General features: G+C 35.0%; 2 protein-coding genes across 2 annotated transcripts; both read right to left on the bottom strand.

The window, feature by feature from the left end:
- Positions 1 to 1,108: 1,108 nt before the first annotated feature.
- LOC143612974 (uncharacterized) lies at positions 1,109 to 1,543 on the bottom strand. Its single transcript, XM_077086817.1, has 2 exons — positions 1,331 to 1,543; positions 1,109 to 1,252 (listed from the first exon to the last, which is right to left on the bottom strand). Exons 1-2 carry the CDS (start codon positions 1,541 to 1,543, stop codon positions 1,109 to 1,111), a joined length of 357 nt encoding a protein of 118 aa, XP_076942932.1.
- A 275-nt stretch (positions 1,544 to 1,818) lies between these two features.
- LOC143612973 (uncharacterized) lies at positions 1,819 to 15,570 on the bottom strand. The gene is made up of 9 exons (XM_077086816.1): positions 15,561 to 15,570; positions 14,827 to 14,927; positions 14,441 to 14,510; positions 14,347 to 14,357; positions 3,150 to 3,267; positions 2,917 to 3,042; positions 2,455 to 2,811; positions 2,132 to 2,343; positions 1,819 to 2,046 (listed from the first exon to the last, which is right to left on the bottom strand). Exons 1-9 carry the CDS (start codon positions 15,568 to 15,570, stop codon positions 1,819 to 1,821), a joined length of 1,233 nt encoding a protein of 410 aa, XP_076942931.1.
- Positions 15,571 to 19,432: the final 3,862 nt, after the last annotated feature.

Here is a 19,432-nt window from a genome sequence, read left to right as displayed (position 1 = left end):
GTTGAGTAGTTGAAGATTAAACCTTATCGTATATGGAAGACGCTGGGTGATTGGTAGATTTGTGAAGCTACAAGACAGCTTCAGACACGGCTGGTTGAAGAGCAAACAGAAGATCATCAGTTAAGAGGGAGTCTGTTGGTGCATGTTTTGTAACAGATGATCTTTTGTGTTTGTTTGAATTGAGAGCAACGGTCAAAGGGGAGTCTGTTGGTGCATGTTTTGTGACCGTCGCTATGCAATTCTGTTCAGCGTTGTGGAAGTACGAAGTTAGAGCAACTTCGCCATAGGCGAAGTTGTAACAACTTCTGCCATAGGCGAAGTTAGAACAACTTCGCCTACTGGCCCAAGCCCAAGCCCGCGAAGTTGTTTCGATATATATATATATACGTGTCTTGTTTAGGTTAGGGTATCCAGAAAGTTAGAGAGTTTTGTGTTACAGTTCATTTGTCTAGAGAGAAACCGAGAGGGAGAGTCGTGTGGGACAGCCCGAGGTAGAGCTCACCTCGGGTCGGCCGTGTTTCTGTTTATGTTCGGTATGTAACGTGTTTGGTTATTATATAAAAGATCTGCAGATGTGTTTATTTAGTTCGTGTGTTTGTTCGTGTGTTTGTATGTGTGTAATCGTGTTCTTCGTCTTCTACACCATTAACGAGTCTAGGAGGATTCCGCACTCCTAGACCTCGTGCGGATCTCGTATCGATCGGCGACGCCCCGGGGGGACTTACAGTTTTGGAAAACATGATTTGGCTAAGGACTCTGCTAAGTGGTAATACGATGAATAAAGTCTAACACATATCTGGTATTGGAAAGTCGGAAGGAGAATTGTTATAACTTTTGAATAGAAGCAACGGGGTATAGATGTGAAAAGAGCACAAAAAAAACATAGGGAAATGAGGTACATTTATTTCATCTCTATATATACATAAAACATGGTGAATATATTTCATTTCAATTGATTTTTATTAATCAATGAGTCAATGGCCATCATCAGTGGCGGATCTAGAACTAAATTCTAGGGTAACCTAAAATTTTTTGTTTTCATCATACATTCATGTAAAAAAAAGACGATAACAAACAAAGTTAACACACCTACCTAATAGATGATCTCTCATATTCGGCATTTGATAGCTTGAAATCGAGCCATCACATCGTCTTTTGTTACTTTATCAAATGTTTCTCTTTCGACCGCACAAATTAGAGCATTGCTCAAATAATCGTCACCCATTCGATTGCGTAAATTCGTGTTGATTAGCTTCAAGTTAGAAAAACATCTTTCAACGGTTGCGGTTGCAACCGGTAAAACCAACGCTAGCTTCAATATCCGATATACCAAAGGAAAATAAAGATATTTTCCGGTTTCCACCATTAGACGAGCAAGATCACTTATTCCATCCAGTTTTGCAAATCTTTCATCTTCTTTAAGCTCACCCAAAAGACACCCTCTTTCTTTTGTAGTAAAATCTTTCTCATACATCTCAGAAAATGCAATTATCTTAGACGTGTTAAACTTAGAAAACCGGTCACAAGGATTTAAACCCGACATGTTTTCTAGAAAAGTAGTTGTTACCTCATTGAATTGATTTCCAAATTCTTGGATTTGCATATCCAAAACCGTATTAAAAATGTCAACTTCAAAATGATGTCGATTAGTAATGACATTCTTTTGGTTTCTAGCCTTAGCATACGTTTCCGTCATATCTAACATCCTGATATTGTTTTTTACACAAAAAGATGTTACTTTTTCCAACATTGAAGCAAACCCGTTTTGCCTTAAATCATTCAATGCTCGTTTTGTTCCATTTATCAACTTAGCCGCTTCTAATAAGTCTTGACTTTTTTTTGAAGATTTTTTGAAGATGGTGCAAGGTATTCATAAAAAGTTTTAACACCGGTATGTTTTTTTGCAACAGCCACAATCACCAACTGAAGTTGATGAGCAAAGCAATGTATGTAATGTGCTGACGGGTTATCTTTTAAAATCAAAGCTTTTAACCCATTAAACTCTCCACGCATATTGCTTGCACCATCATAACCTTGACCTCTAACCTGTTTTAACAAAAATAAACTATAAGATAAATTATATAATCTATATTAAAGTTTTTGTAATTAAGGTATGAAACTTATTACTTACTTGATCCAAGCTCAATTGGTTACTTGCTAATAAAGAAACAATGGCTTGTTTAAGAGTTGAGGAACATGTGTCTTTCACATGAGCAATTCCAATAAAAATCTCTTTAACAACTCCAAGTTTATCAACATACCTCACGACTACGGCCATTTGTTCCTTTAAAGATACGTCACTAGACTCATCTACTAATAACCCAAAAACATCGTCTTTAATTTCTTCGCAAATCATTTTGGTTACTTATTTTGCAAAGCATTAGATAATCTCTTTTTGTATCGATGAATATGTCAACTTGTTATTCTTTTTTGCATTCCTTAACGTGTACTTACCAATATCCGGGCTATTTTCACTAATCAACTTTAAAACTGCTAGAAAAAGACCTTTAGAAAAGGAGTCTTCCGATTCATCATGACCACAGAATGATAAAGAATTTTCTAACAAGAATCTGGTACTACGAACCGAACCCATTAATCGAAACCGATTTCCAATCCTTTCTTCTTTACTTTGCTTATTGAATTTCTCATGAATGAATTGTGTTTGGTTCAAGAGATTGTCAGATTTTTGCATCGCCTTATTGTGATAGCTGTCAACCTTCCCAACATGTTCTTTTAAAGCACCTGGTTTACTCCAATTACAAAAGCCTTCACTTGAAAACGTATCTCTTCCACCTTGGTTACCAACAGTTTCTTTAAACAAGTAGCAACATAAGCAATATGCATTGTCAACTTTTATGCTATACTCTAACCACAGATATTTATCAAACCATTCTACATTTAAACGTCTCGGCTTACCATTATAGGATTTGAATGGAAAGTTATGATTTCTTGGTTGAAAAGCCTTTTTAACAAGATAATGTCGTCTTATGTCATCTCTTTGATTAGGGTGATAACTAGCAATAGGTGGCCTATCAAAGGGATCTGAATGAAGATCATTCAAATCAATTGTATATGGAATTGAAGGATTTGAAGTTGAAGGAATGCTTAGACCAATTTATCATCATCTTTTTGTTTTTGCACATCATTACCAATATTTGGACTTCCATCAACGTCATCAAACTCTTGAAATTTTATTTTAAAAAATTTGCCAATAAGAACTTGCTTAGGATATGGTTTCATCTTCAAAGTTCCAAATACTCTAATGGCCTAATTATATAAGAAAGTAAGAGTTAAAATCTTAATTATAAACAAAACAATAACTAAAATTAACAACCAAACCCTAACCTAAAGACCAATTTCATATCTTTTACATATAACCATATAAACCCTAAAATAATAAAAAAAAACAAGAACAATACCTTTGAAGAAGGGGCCGACGAACAGCGGTGGTGACTGGAGAAAGGGCCGGCGGACGGCGGTGGTGGCTGAAGAAGGGGCCGGCGGTGGTGGCTGGAGTGATGGTTGGTCTGGACTCTGGATATGGTGGGAGGACTGGAAGCAGAATAGCAGATACGATGGCAATTTTTTTGTTAATTATTTTATTTAATTTGTGTGGGCTTTTAACTAATGTGTGGGCTTATCAAAATCTTTGAGAGTAACCCAATTTTCGTTTAGGGGTAACCCGATATATAAAAGGATGAAAATAAAAAAAAATTTACACTACGGAATACCCCTGCCTATACCATATGTCCGCCACTGGCCATCGTACTTGTGAGAAGTTAAGTGTGTCATGATCTTAGCCATAATCAAATTAAAAATTCTATAATTGTGTAAGAGGTGTCAACTAATAAAAGAATAAATACTAAGAAGACTAATATTTAAACTTTATTTAATTTTTATACATGTCTTTTAATCTACATCAAGTCCACACTTCAACTAGTAATCATGTTTAATGTTACCTTTTAGGAACATCTCAATGATTAAATCAAAGTAGCATATATAACCCTTTTTCATGTTTCTATACACCCACTATATGAGAACACTCTTTGAGTTTATTCTTGGAGAGATGAATAACTTATTAATAATCCTCAACAGCCTTTACTTTTCCATTAATGATGGACCAGTTCAATGGGTAATTCTGACTCGTTGTCAAAGTTATTTAAGTAACTCTTTTTAAATTACTAATAATACGAAATAGGTATGTCAAAATTTGATTTACGCAAGTCTCTAAAATCATAGAACTCAATGTTAAACGAGACGATATTTAAGGGCGGTTTGGTAAATCTCATGGGGTGCCTTGGAAGAGATTTAAATAATAATTCGTTTATTATTTATTAATAAGTTCGTCTTATTTTAATTAAGTTAGTCTTATCCTAAATCCTATTTGTGTTAGTATCAAATTGTGTGTTTGAATATGAGTAGGACTCGAATTAAGGGTGTTATATATGTTGGGGAAATTCGTATTAAGCAGTAAATTGGATGATTCTGAAGTCGTGTATTCACTTTCAAATCAAATAATTGGAGTGTATACCAATGGATTTTGGATGCTGTCTATTTCAAAATATTGCAAGTAAACTTCGAATCCACATACAGAAATTGAATACAGGGAAGAAACGGTTTTTGGAACATAACTCCTAGAGAAGTTTTTGCACACTTTACACCATTAGTCCCTGATGTAAAATTAATGCGGTTTTTGGTTAAAAACCGAATTTCTAATGCATTTCTATGAAGTACTTTTGGTGACCCAACCAGGGGTTGCCGCCCCTTGGACCCCGCTTCTCTCAGGGGCGCTGTCCCCTTGGATCCCCCGTTAGTCCCGATGTCGTTCATGCAAGCGTGAAGTCTTGTTTGAATGCCATACACAATCTCTAATTACACTAAAATATCTAACAATATAAACCCTTGGTTTACATAGATTTATTAAGTTTTTTGTTGGTCTTTTCTTAATCAAAAAGAGTTGAATGTTTGTTTTGTTTGTCAAAAGAATCTTGTTTGCACCTTAAAATTATGCAGCCCAAAGCAACATATAGTCCTATGTTTGGTATTAGTGCAAGCCAAGAAGTTAATTTTATTCCTTGTTGTTCGTACAGAAAGAATAGGGTCAAGAAGTAATTTTTTGTTTTGTTTTCTTGTTCCGCAAATATAATCAAGATAAGTTCTTGATTGTGAGTTGACTCCACTATGTTATATTTAACAAAGTCTATCATACTAAAGGAATAAAGTATGAAACAATCAACCGATACATTTTTCTCATTTACTATATCAAAATATATACATAGAGAAAAGCCTACAACTTTGGAACTAACTGTAACAAACTAGGAAACAAATATATAATTGATTCTATGCATATTTGCAATGGTTAACTTGAATGTGTGTGAATATTTTGGTGGGCCACGGTATTATCTCTAATATACCCCCGCAAGATGGGTTGAATGGTGGTATTATAAAGGACAAAGTTGGAATTGTGGTATTTTGGGTTTGGTTTACGAGATTGACGGGTACCATGAGGATTGGTTTGGGTAACAGGTTCGGTAACAGGAGTTGTTGAGTCGGATGTGGTGGATGTTGAAATGTTTTGGGATGATCCAAGAAGTGAGGATGGTTGATTTGGATCCGATGTAAGAGATTGAGTATGGTCATGTGGGTGGGTGATGTATAATTATTTATACATATTTATTGCATCATTTTATACTCGATTCATGTAATTTTCTTGATAATATTATTGAGAATTGGTTCTAATAAGCCTTTATTTATTTTTGTAGGAAAAATGAGCTTAAGAAACAAAACATGACGAAAAACAAAGAAAAGAATCAAGAAAAATGAAAGTATGTCAGCTAAGCATGGGCCAAGCCTCAGCCAGGAATTCCCCATTTCCATCTGAAGACACATCAACTAAGCATGGGCTAATCCTAAGCCAGACATGCCCCACGCCTCCTCAGAAGATGACAAAATAAAGTACACTGTTGATTGTCCCCCTTTTTGAAGACACACACCCAGGCATGCCCCATGCCAATCATGCCTGCCAAGAAATTACAAATCAGTTTCATGCGCATTTAATGATGAGGGACCAGCACAACCCAAGCCTAGACCAGACATGCACCGTGCCTAGCAATATGCCAAGTACATCAGAGAGCACGTGATGTACTACAAGGGGACCAGCATGGGTCATGCCCATTCTAAGCATAGGTCATGCCCCTTCTAAGCATGGGTCATGCCTTGTGCACAGTGAGCCTATATAAAGACCATGCATGTTGCTCATTTGGTGTGCACAATCTTAGAGAAAAACACATCCATTTTCACTCTTATAATCCATAGAATTAAAGAAAGAGAAGCTTTTGAACCTTCATACAACATCAAGAAGAAGTCTTAGCATCATCATAATTATCTAGCTTGGTTAGATTATCTTAATATTAAACATGAATGCTAATTTCTTCTATTTTGGTGTATCTTTTATAACTATCATGAGCTAAAACTCTTTATATCACCTTAACTCATGATGAAACTTGGCAATTTTTGATGGTTGGAATTAATATATGATAATTTTATGTTAAAATAATTACTAGTTCTTGGTTATCTTTTGATGAAATATTGTGTTTAAACAATTGAAAGTAATATACAACAATTATAAATGGTACATCTTGTTATGTTGAAAGACTCTTGATTTTATCATTTATTTATAAATGTTGTTCATGCAACTTTATAACTTTTAATCTAGAAATAGTTAAAATAGTTATTGTATGCTACATGAAAATTGGTTAAACACATATCCTCATGTTTAGATTTGAAAAGATTTAACATTTGTTATGAATTGATATTCTTGTTAAGTAATATTATAAATAATTTGTTAACACAACTATTTTAGTATTACACTTGGGTTGAAAATTCATAAATCAAAGGAATACTTGAACTTAGTCTAATTTAATCAACCATAGGTGAATTATGTGTTGTTCATGTAATCTTTCCGACCGGTTGTTAGATTTGAGTTTCGTAATTGAATGATAATCTATATCTTTAAATTTCAACATAAAGGTTCACTTACATTATAGTATGATTTGAGATGATTAGTTTGTATAATTCATACTAAGTTTTCCAAAAAATCATTTGGATGGTTATCTATAACTAGAAACTATTCTTTTTAAAACAAAATAGTGAATTTATCATATATTTAAGCTTACCATCATTAGAAGTCAAGTGGATTCTAAGTTAAGGTGATAGCTTCTTAATTCTTGTTTACCTCCATTGTCGTGTTACTTGCTTTAATTTATTGTTACGAGTTTTTCTAAAAACTAATCTTAAAAACAAATCAATTAAGCTCATATCTCACGGTTATTATATTTGCAAAGGTTTGATATTAAAATTTACGTGTCCATGGATTGATACCCGGTCCTCGCTGTTACTATATTACCACACGACGGGTACACTTGCCTTTTGTGTGTGTGGTTAAGTTTAAGTGAAAACCATTTTTAAAACCCGACAAAGTGTGATAAATATTTAATATATATATATATATATATATATATATATATATATATATATATATATATATATATATATATATATCTCACACCACATCAGTGGGGTGATAATTGGTGGGGTGGGGATGTTTGGATAAGTGTTAACAGAAGGTGAGGAAGTGTTGGTATCATTATTTGGTGAAGGAATGGTTGTTTTAGTGGGAATGTGTTGGACAACTAATGGTAACCAAGTGTCTGAATGAGGAGGAGATTGAGTGGGTGTGTTGGTTAAAGTTTCATAAGGAAATTCATGTTCAATGAATCGAACATGACGAGATGTATAAACTTTATTAGTGAGGGGTTCAAGTAGGTAGTATGCACTTTGAGAAGAGGAGTATCCCACAAAGACGCACAGTTTCGACCGAGATTGGAGTTTGTGGGAGGTGTAAGGACGTAACCATGGATAGGCTAAACATCCAAAACTACGGAGTTTATTGTAATTAGGGGTTGTTCAGAAAAGGCGGGAAAAAGGAGAGTCATTTTCGAGTGTGGTTGTAGGTAGTCGGTTAATGAGATAAGTGGCGGTACTGAAGGTAAAAGGCCAAAATTGTAATGGCATTTTGGCATGAGAGAGAAGCGTAAGGCCCGTTTCAACGATGTGGCGGTGACGCCGTTCGGCATAACCATTATGCATGGGTGTATGGGGTGGGGAGGTGATGAGTGATACCACATAAAGTGAGATGAGATGTGAGTTTAATATATTCTCCGCCATTATCGGAGAATAATTGCTTAATTTTGGTTTGAAAGTAGTTTCCACTAACTTTTGAAAATGAATAAAGATGGTGAGAGAATACGATTTGTGTTTTAATGGATATATCCAAGTGTATTTAGTGAAGTGGTCTACAAATATAATATAATATTTAAATCCATCAATGGAAGTGACGGGTGAAGACCATACATCGGAAAATAGTAGATCTAAAGGAGCATTATACGTTATAGTAGAAGAATGAAAGGGGAGTTTGTGACTTTTGTTGATGCAACATGAATTGTATCATTAAAAGTTGTAATGGAAGAAACAAACGAAGACAAATGTTGCAAAACTTTAAAATGAGGATGGCCGAGACGGTGGTGCCAAAGCGAAGCCTTTGTAGAGTGCAAAAGAAACGCTTGAGGTGGCGATGCCGGACGAAGTTCATAGATGCCACGATTACTTGTTCCGTGGAAAAGAGATTTGTGGGTATGGTAATCCTTGATAAAAAAATTCCAAGAAAAAAATTGAACTAGTACATTATTGTCAATGCACAAACGAGAGATAGAAAGAATGTTGCGAGAGATAGAGGGAACACAAAGGACATTGTGTAAGACAAAAGAAGTATTCGAGAATTTAAGAGTAATGGAGCCTACATGAGTAATGGTAAGAGACGAGCCATCACCGATGACAAGCTCATCGGTGCCATCGTATGGTGTGTGGAGTGATTAACTTGAATGTGTTTGAATATTTTGATGGCCCATGGTATTATCTCTAATATAAAGGTCGCTTGTGAATTATATATTTGTAATGTTGTTCGGATTCAAAGATAAGCATGAAGACAAAAATACAAAATAACTTAACATGTCATTTGTGATCATTAAGGTCTAATTAGCCCTTAGAAACTAAAATGTAATTCTATTTAAAAGTGTTGAAACAAAATAAGCCATAAGGTTTGTGAGAATATTGCATCAAGTATCTATATGTCTATATATATATATATATATGATATACTAGCTTTTAGCCCGCGTGTTATGCGGGATATTTTTAGAGTTTTTTTAACATTATTATGAATATAGGGTAAAGTTAAATACAAAGGACAATAAAAATGAGAAGGGTGAGAAGAAATCCAGTCCATTGATCTTAGATTTGAATGGCTGAGATTAATTTAATAAATAAAAATTGATAAAAAGGGCAAGAAGGTAATAACCAACATTTGTTGACTTTCTCTCTCCACATGTAAGGTACATGTCAATTCCCCCATCATTATATTTTTTTAATGATAAGCATGAAGACAAAAATACAAAATAACTTAACATGTCATTTGTGATCATTAAGGTCTAATTAGCCCTTAGAAACTAAAATGTAATTCTATTTAAAAGTGTTGAAACAAAATAAGCCGTAAGGTTTGTGAGAATATTGCATCAAGTATCTATATGTCTATATATATATATATGATATACTAGCTTTTAGCCCGCGTGTTATGCGGGATATTTTTAGAGTTTTTTTAACATTATTATGAATATAGGGTAAAGTTAAATACAAATGACAATAAAAATGAGAAGTGAGAGAAGAAATCCAGTCCATTGATCTTATATTTGAATGGTTGAGATTAATTTAATAAATAAAAATTGATAAAAAGGGCATGAAGGTAAAAACCCACCTTTGTTGACTTTCTCTCTCCACATGCAAGACACATGTCAATTCCCCCATCATTTTAAAATGTCCATAATACGACATTATTTTTTAAAAAACAATTCACCATAATAATAAGCGTTTTTTATCTTTAATATGAGTATCATATTGTTATATAAAAATAAAAAAAATTAATGGGTTTTTTAATTGTGTTTTTTTGTTGTTCATTGTGTCATTGTGTAATATGTTGTTTCCATTTTGTTTTACGTTTCAAGTCATTGTGTTAAATATATTCACCATTGTGTCTTACGTTTTAGGCCATTGTGTTATACGTATTCACCATTGTGTCTTACGTTTTAGGTCATTGTGTTATACTTATTCACCATTGTGTTTTACGTTTCAAGTTATTGTATAACATGTATTAATCATTGTGTTTTATGTATTAGATAATTTGTTGTTATTTTATCATTATTTTTACATATTATTATTACACAATGGTGTTATTAATATTTAAAAAAACATAATGATGAGTTGAAAGACACAATGAAGAAAAAACACAGTGACGAAAAAAGACACAATAATAAGCGAAAAGACACAATGGTGTGAGAAAAGACACAATGGTGTGCAAAAAGACACAATGACGAAAAAAGACACAATGATAAGCGAAAAGACACAATGGTGTGCGAAAAGACACAATGACGAGAAAAGACACAATGACGAAAAAAAACACAATGATAAGCGAAAAGACACAATGGAGTGCGAAAAGACACAATGGTGTCTGAAAAGACACAATGACGAAAAAAAACAAAATGACGAAAAAAGACACAATGGTGTGCGAAAAGACACAATGATGAAAAAAGACACAATGGTGTGCGAAAAGACACAATGACAAAAAAAGACACAATGACGAAAAAAGACAATGATAAGCGAAAAGACACAATGGTGTGCGAAAAGACAGACACAATGACGAAACAAGGCGCAATTATAAGCGAAAAGACACAATGGTGTGTGAAAAGACGCAATGACGAAAAAAGACACAATGATGTGCGAAAAGACACAATGACGTGATTTTTGTTTTAAGTTTTATATAACAAAAATCATACTCATATTAAAGATAAAAAAACGCTTGTTATTATGATGATTTTTTTTTTAAAAAATACCATACGAAAAAGTTATAAACGTTCTAAAATGATGGGGGCATTAACATGTGTCTTGCATGTGGGGAGAGAAAATGTGTACAATTACCTTTATACCATTTTTCCTTTGGTCCTCACTTGACACATGTCAATTATTTATTACTTCTCACACTTCTCATTTTTATTACCCTTTGTAGAATAACTTGACCCTATGAATATATATATATATATATATATATATATATATATATATATATATATATTGTGCTTCTCTGATGTGTTTAGGTATTAGTTATAGTCCAACTTCAGTTTTTTTTTATTTACATTTGTATGGATTTAGGGTGTTTAGTGATGGAAACATATATATTGTTTAATAGATCGTCTTAAATGAGCTATCATGCATCTATCAATTAATGTGACTAACCTATTTAATGTCTCTTGTGTGCTAATATAAGCAACCGAAATATAAAATTTAAACAGGCTCACTTGTAAAAAAATTTACTTTTCAGCGTTCAACTCCCAGGTAATGTTTCTTAATTTGTACAGGAAAAAAAGAAAAAAAAACATAATTAAGAATGTATTAAGTAACATGAATTATAGCTCAAAGATTGAAATAGAACATTTGTTTTTTAAACTTATTTAGTAATTAAGTGAAAATACATACATTTTCACTTGTAAAAAAGATGTAAAATATATAATAAATATTCATAGAAAAAGATTACCAAGACTAAAGAATGGTATGGCTATTAAATTTTGACATGTTTCCATCATAAAACCATTGTATTTGGGTAATTATGTGTCACAATTTAAGAACCTGATGCAAGTTGGTGAGATTTTAGGCTGAGGGGTGTGGGGGGCGCGAGAGGGGGCGCGAGTGGGGGCTCCAGCCAATAATATTGTGACGTGTGGCAGAGAGAGAAACTTGATAAGATGGGTGTTGGTTGTGGTGCTCGCGCCCCGGGCCCTGGTGTGGAGGGGCACGAGAGGGGGCGCGAGCGGTTTTTTTTTTTATTTTTTTATAAATGTATTAAAAAAACGTATTATTAAAAAAACTCATAAATTATTTAAAAAAACACACATTAATTAAAAAAACACATTAATATCTAAAAAAAAATTAAAGTACTAAAAAAAAACATTATTCTTATTCTTCGGCTTGGTCTTTTTCGATCAACCTCTTCCGGATACGTTCCTTTTGTTTTTCCATCAGCATTTGGTCGACCGGATTTAGGTTACTGAAGTCTCTTGTAAGGACGTCCAAATCTCTCATTCTTTTTTTTTTTCCTTTTTGTCATTAGAGACCACCTCCATGGTTTTGTTGAATTTATTGAGGGATTCAACAAGATCGGTGATGTTTACGGCTTCCCTCTCAGCCGGTTTTTCCCCCCTGGCGTCCCTTCCCAATGGCCGCCTCCTCGGCGGTGAAGACGTTTCCTCCCCCGCAACGTTTAGGTCGAATCCAACCCGGCAATCCGACCCGACGGAAGTGCTATACGCTCCAGACGAACTAGTTTTAGTCCGTTTCGGCCCTACTTCCGCATCAAGGTCCGGCGCCACCAGCTCAACCCACTTAGAACACCTTCTCAACCTCTCCCACACCTTTACATCGTCCCACGTCTTCACCGTCCCATACCTCCGCAGGCACTCCTGCTTCCACTCTTCGACAGTGAAATTATAAACCGCCAAATCGTCACTGCCACTTGGTCTCATACGACCGGCGTTCCTGTTGAACAGATTAGTAAACAAGCCGACAAATTTTCTGATTTCGGTCCACCGACCCGAAATCATATCGGCGTTCCGCTCTGTACTCCCAACGAGCGAATAGAACGTCTCCCTAACCTTTGTCCAAAAGACCTTGCTCTTTTGGTAGTCCGCTGCAAAATGCATAAATAAATTTGTAAGTCATTTAACTTTTTTATTTAACTTTTTTATTAAAAATCATTTTTAAAAACGTTAAAACAATTACCGCAACGCCGATCCTCAGAAATGACTATCCAAGCCCGACACAGGGCTTCCTTCTCATCCGATGACCACGGAGTGGTTTTCCGTTTCGTCCTTCCAGTCGAAGCCGAACCCGACCCGTCCGTTGCAACTTGTTTTTTCCGGTGGACGCGTCTTCTTTGTCCCGCAGCTTCACCTTCTGGTTCTTGTGTCTCCGGAACAACAAAGTTAGGAGACGGTTGTATGTTGGATGGTTGAAAGCCGGATGATTGTTGCGACCCCGAATAAAACATCGGTTGGTCCGGTGCCGACCATAAATCGTCGTAACTGTAATCTGAATCTAGGTTTGGGTACCAATTTCCAGCCATGTTTTTAAAAAAAGGTTTGGAAGATGGGGTGATTTTGGGTTTTGGGTGTGGTATGTGATATTGGTATGTGATATTGGTTTTGGGTGGTATGTGATATTGGTTTTATAGAGAAAATTTTTTTTTTTTTAATAAAAATAAAGAGCCAACGGCTCTATTTCTAAGCCCCAACGGCTCTTCACGCATTCCCAGGCCAACTTTACGCCCATTTTCACCCGCTAGCCCTCTTGCGCCTGCCTTGGTCTGCGTGCTCGCGCCCCTCTCGCGCCTCGGTGGTGTGGTGCTCGCGCCCCGGGGCGCGAGCGGATGGGCTCACGCGCCCCCTCTCGCGCTCCACACCCCTCAGCCTTATATAAAATATGTGACTGATTACAATAATAGTTATCATATGATCTGGGTCAACTATAATAACCATAAACTGACTTTAATTTACTGAATACATAATTGTATAATCATTTTATATAAAACATCCATCTAGCTTTTTTGCTCTTTAATTGATCAAAATCCTGTTTAAATTCCCAAACAAATAATATACATCCAAACTTTATATTCAATCAAACTTTTCAAAATAACAAATTGAAATTATTGTTGTTGTAACTCGATTTCAAATAGAGAAAGGATTAGGTTTTAACTTAAAAATTAACAGAATAAAAGTTAATGCGGTTAGGTCAATTTTCACACCAAGCAATATAACAAAATAACACATCCTTCTCCTTTGTTCAGGCTATGACACATCTGAATAATAGTGATCGGGGCCACCACTTCTTTAGGTAACTTCAGCCAATAAACCACCTTCCGGTTCCTATAAATCATAACATATAAACATCACTTTCAGACGTTATAAAAAATAATAATACTAACCATATAGAAGGTGTATCCAATGCAATTTCAACAATCTTTAGATAGAATTTTTTTATGCATTTATTAGCAATATGCATTAATATGATTGCATCATATATATATATATATATATATATATTTAATTTCACTTATATAAGAGCAAACAATTGTATTAATATAATTAAATTACCCATATAACAACTTCAAATTATGTAGAATTTAAAGCAAACAAAAGCATAACCTAAATTAAATGAAGAAACAGATTCAAATAATTAGGAAAAAATTCATTCTCAACAACCAATAGAAACTAATTTATTTTTTTACCTTGTTTAAGACTGTCGATTTCAGTGTAGAGTTCTTTAGCAGCTACTGATTTTGTCACCTTATGATTAACCTGAAATATTTAATAGAAAAAAATTACAATATTTTAAACGACTAAAATTTAAAAGTTTAGAGGGTAAACTGTGGTTTTCGTGGTTGGGGTGTATTTGGGGAGAAAAATGACAAAACTGCCCCTCACGTGAGGCGCATGTTGATTAGTTTAACGACCAGATTTAACGGGGTTAGCGGGATCAGGTTTAATTGCAAGTGAGATAAAATCACATGGACGAAAATCACACATTTGAAACTATTGGACTAAAACCGTAAATTTTGGACAAACAACAGGGACGAAAACCACAGTTCACTCAAGTTTAGAAATGCAAACAAACCTTTGGTATATTCTTGATGCTTTTAGCCCGATATGCATAATCTAGTGTGCCAGTGTTCCTAATCTCGTAACTTGGAACTTGGTTTTCCAACCATAATTTAGCTAAAATAATGTCAAAAGAGCATACCAAAACTTGTTTGACTAAAGAAGTCAAACTCCAAATTTTTTATTTAAATATATCAACAAACACATTTTCCTAAAGAGGTTAACCAATAAGTTTTATTTTAGCATGTGGGCCAAAAGCATAAAACTATGAATTTACATTTGTATAAACAAATCAAAACAGTACATCTTTGGTATTTTGCACATGCTCCACAGTCCACACTGCCATTATTTCTTCATATGAATATTGTAGTCAAAGTCAAAGAAACAACAGAATTTAGTAAAGATAGTACAAAAGTCTGGATGATGCAGCCATGGGTGATGTTACTCTGAAGGCTAGCACACTCCTAGAAATATGTATTCATTTATTATTGAGCTTCCCCTATATTTGTCATATCCCATGTCCGGGATTGATATAAATTAACATTACCAAATTATTATTATTCATTCTTTTTGATGCATAATTGATGAATCCTTTCTAAACAGCCTCGGCTTCACCTGTTATGAAAGATTCCAAAATGTTAAAAGAAAATAATATAGGATTAATGTTGTGTATGATGTGGGAATCTTTGCATACGTTGTAAGTACTCAAAACGTTGTCTCTTTGCGTGTTCTTTCTCAGGTAGGTAATACCTGTACGCATAGGGACACTTTAACACTCGCCTGCATTCACCTATATGCAGAAGAAAACAACATGTATTGAAGTTTAATGCGCTAATGTTTATGGTTAAATGCATACAACCACTTAAAACCAAGTTATAACAAATATGAAAAATATGGATAAAAGCTTTAAATTGACTGAAGATTTAAAATGTGAGCATGCCTGCAACCAAGCTTCTAGAATAAATTTCAATTGTGTCTCAGTAATTTTTGCAAGCTGTAAAAACTAAAAAGGACCATATGTGGAAAAGAATGCATCAATATTAAAAACATATCCGTCAAATATCAAACACTAAAGAGTTGGATTTTTTTTTTCAATACAAAATTTCAAGAGCTTGATATATTCCACTTTACTTGTATTCTCTATTGTAAGATGCATTGCTGCTATTTTACTCTACTTGTATTCTCTATTGCAAGATGCTTAGATGCAAGTGCTGCTATTTTAATCTTCCAAAGTGCAAACACACACAAAAAAAAGAATGATATATGTCAACTTGCATGAACTGATTGAATCTGATTCAAGTCCGCAAGCGCTTTTTGCAGCGACTGTCAATGTGAACATTAAACAATATATCACATATCTGTTTACATAAATCTGCATACTATTAGACTGTATTCATTTTTAAATAGCTATAGATATACAACTTGCGATAAGTTGATGGAGCACAAACATTACAATTATGCCCATGTGGTCAAACTAAGAGAAGAATACTAATTGACCAATTTTTGAAAGGAAACATCTTTTTTTCTTTTTTTCATATTAATCCACATGTTGGAAAATTTGTTACGTGTGCATTAGTAGGTTGTTATGACACAACAAATGCACACTAATAGACATTGATGAATGAGATATCGATGTGTGATTGTGTGTATTTGAAAGAAAATACTATAATGGTGTATCCCACATTGGTGGGATGGAAAACTTGTGCCTTGTTTTTCCTCTATAAATAGAGAGGTTAACTAAGTTGCAACATACACCAAACCTTACAAACAACACAAGCATTGTTGCAAGGTTTTTCCAACTTCTTTCTTCTTCTACATTTTTGGTTTCTTTTATTCGAACATTTTTCAGGTTTACGGTTAACTCCGGCAGTACTACTGCTCGGGCTGTTGTACCCTGGGAAACAACGAGTTCTTTTGGGAGACTCGAAATATTGTTTTAAGGGCCCTGTATTCAACACGATCCTCAGCCAAACCGTTTATATTTTTTTCGTATTGTATTTGGTTTATTTCTTTGATTCTGTATTGTATTTCAGATTCTTGTATTGTATTGTATTGTATGAGTAATAAAACTGTTTGTTAATTTTTTTTCTGTTTTTTACTCAATTCACGAATTCGGTTCCAACAATCTTAAAACAATATTTTTAAAACCGTTTCGTGAAAACTTTGTTTAAATTCTCAAAAACTATTCTGTTTTGATCCAAACCAGTTTTGTTTCAAAATAGTATATGTTTTAAAAACAGTTTTTTCTTTTCTGTTTGGTCTCAGAATCAAGAATTGGATCTTCAAAGTTGGACTTAGACAGATTCATTCTTGGTTTAGCATTCTGAAATCAGAAAAGGCTCCTTTTTTGGGCTGTTTTTTTTTTGCTATCTCGCACGAGATAGTGTTATCTCGCACGAGATAAAGCTATCTCGCACGGGATAAATTTATCTCGCAAATTTCAGAATTTTCTGAATTTTTTTTTCTAAGTTACTAACTTGGTCTGTTTTCTGTGTTTAAGAATGACAAGACCAACCCCAAACATTTCTAATGCTACCCCTGCTGTCCATTTGACCACCCCAGCCAATGTGGGAGCGACCACAATGGCTAACCATGCTGAAAAACCCGAAAAGTTCACGAGTGTCCACTTTAAGAGGTGGCAGCAGAAAATGTTTTTCTACTTGACAACCTTGAACTTAGCACAGTTCTTGGAGAAAACAGCCCCCATACCCACTGCCCAAGATGATGCCCAAAGTGTGAGTGCTTTGGACGCTTGGAAACATTCTGAATTTCTATGTCGCAATTACGTGCTCAATGGTTTGGCGGATCCATTGTATAACGTCTATTGTGGGATAAAGACTGCCAAAGAACTATGGGAGTCTTTAGACAAGAAGTATAAAACCGAAGATGCGGGAACAAAGAAATTTGTTGTGGCCCGTTTTTTGGACTTTAAAATGGTTGACTCCAAGACTGTGATCACCCGAGTCCAAGAACTACAAGTTATACTTCATGAAATTCATGCCGAGGGTATGACACTTAGTGAAACGTTCCAAGTTGCAGCCATAATTGAAAAGTTGCCTCCTAGTTGGGTTGAGTTTAAGAATTATCTTAAGCACAAACGAAAGGAGATGACTATTGATGAATTAATTGTCCGTCTTCGAATTGAGGAAGACAATAAAACGGCTCAAAAATCAGCTCGTGTGGAGCCAATGGCTAAGGCCAACATATTTGAACTTGGACAATCTTCTAAGGGGGGCATAAGGGTAAGGGTAAAATGGATAAGGTAAAGGGAAAGGTGAACCTTGGACCGAAGAAGGAGGTTGTGAAAAAGAAACCTCAATCTTCAAACTTCCAAGGTGTTTGTTACAATTGTAATGAGAATGGCCATCGTGCGAACAAATGCAAGAAGCCTAAGCGTGAGCGTGCGCATATGGTGGATGAAAATGGTGAACCGTTGGTGGCAATGATCACCGTGCTCTCGGCAGTGATTGAAGAAATCAATCTTGTGGGGGACAAACCGCAAGGATGGTTCATTGATACGGGTGCGACCCGTCATGTGTGTGGTGACAAGACCTTCTTTAGCACCTTTAAGGAGGCTGCTAGTGATGCTAAGTTGTTTATGGGGAATCAAGCAATGGCCGACGTCAAGGGTGAAGGGAATGTGATCTTCAAGATGACTTCGGGAAAAGAGCTTACTTTGAGCAACACTTTGTATGTGCCCGAAATTCGTAAGAATTTGGTTTCCGGTTGGTTGCTTAATAAGTTTGGTTTTCATTTAGTGTTTGAGTCGGACAAGTTTGTCTTGACTAAGCGTGGAATGTATGTTGGTAAGGGCTATGCCCTCAATGGTATGTTTAAGCTTGATGTAACCGTGATTGGAAATGAAATGAATAAGGCATCTACTTCTGCTTATATTATTGAGTCTTTAAATTCAAATGTTTGGCGTGGTAGATTAGGACATGTAAATTTCAATTCACTTCGTCGTTTAATTAAATTAAAAAGCATACCAACATTCCACATTGATACAAACTCGAAATGCGAATCATGTGTTGAATCCAAACTTACAAGATCATCCTTCAAATCGGTTGAAAGAATAACCGAAACACTTGATTTAATTCACACCGATGTGTGCAATTTAAAAATGTGCCCAACAAGAGGAGGAAACAAATCTTTCATCACGTTTATTGATGATTGCTCAAAATATTTCTATGTATATTTACTTAAAAGTAAAGATGAAGCAATAGAAAAATTTATCTTGTTTAAAAATGAAGTTGAGTTACAACTTAACAAGAAAATTAAACGTGTAAGGAGCGATCGAGGAGGTGAATACGTTTCACCATTTGCGGATTTATGCGCACAAAGTGGCATAATACATGAATTAACCGCTCCTTATTCTCCACAATCAAATGGCATGGCGGAACGAAAGAACCGTACATTGAAAGAGATGACGAATGCCATGTTGGTTAGTTCTGGGGTGAGCCATGACATGTGGGGGGATGCCATTTTAACGGCAAATTATCTTTTAAATAAGATACCTCTCAAGAATAGGGACGAGACTCCTTATAAGTTATGGAAGGAAAGAGAACCTTCGTACAAATACATGAAAGTGTGGGGGTGTCTAGCTAAAGTCACCGTACCACCTC

Source organism: Bidens hawaiensis, unplaced genomic scaffold, assembly GCF_021521415.1.
Source record: "Bidens hawaiensis isolate Kalapana, Puna unplaced genomic scaffold, B.hawaiensis_p1.1 tig00036300_1, whole genome shotgun sequence".
Lineage (NCBI taxonomy): Eukaryota > Viridiplantae > Streptophyta > Magnoliopsida > Asterales > Asteraceae > Bidens > Bidens hawaiensis.
This window is presented reverse-complemented; position numbering and strand designations above follow the sequence as displayed.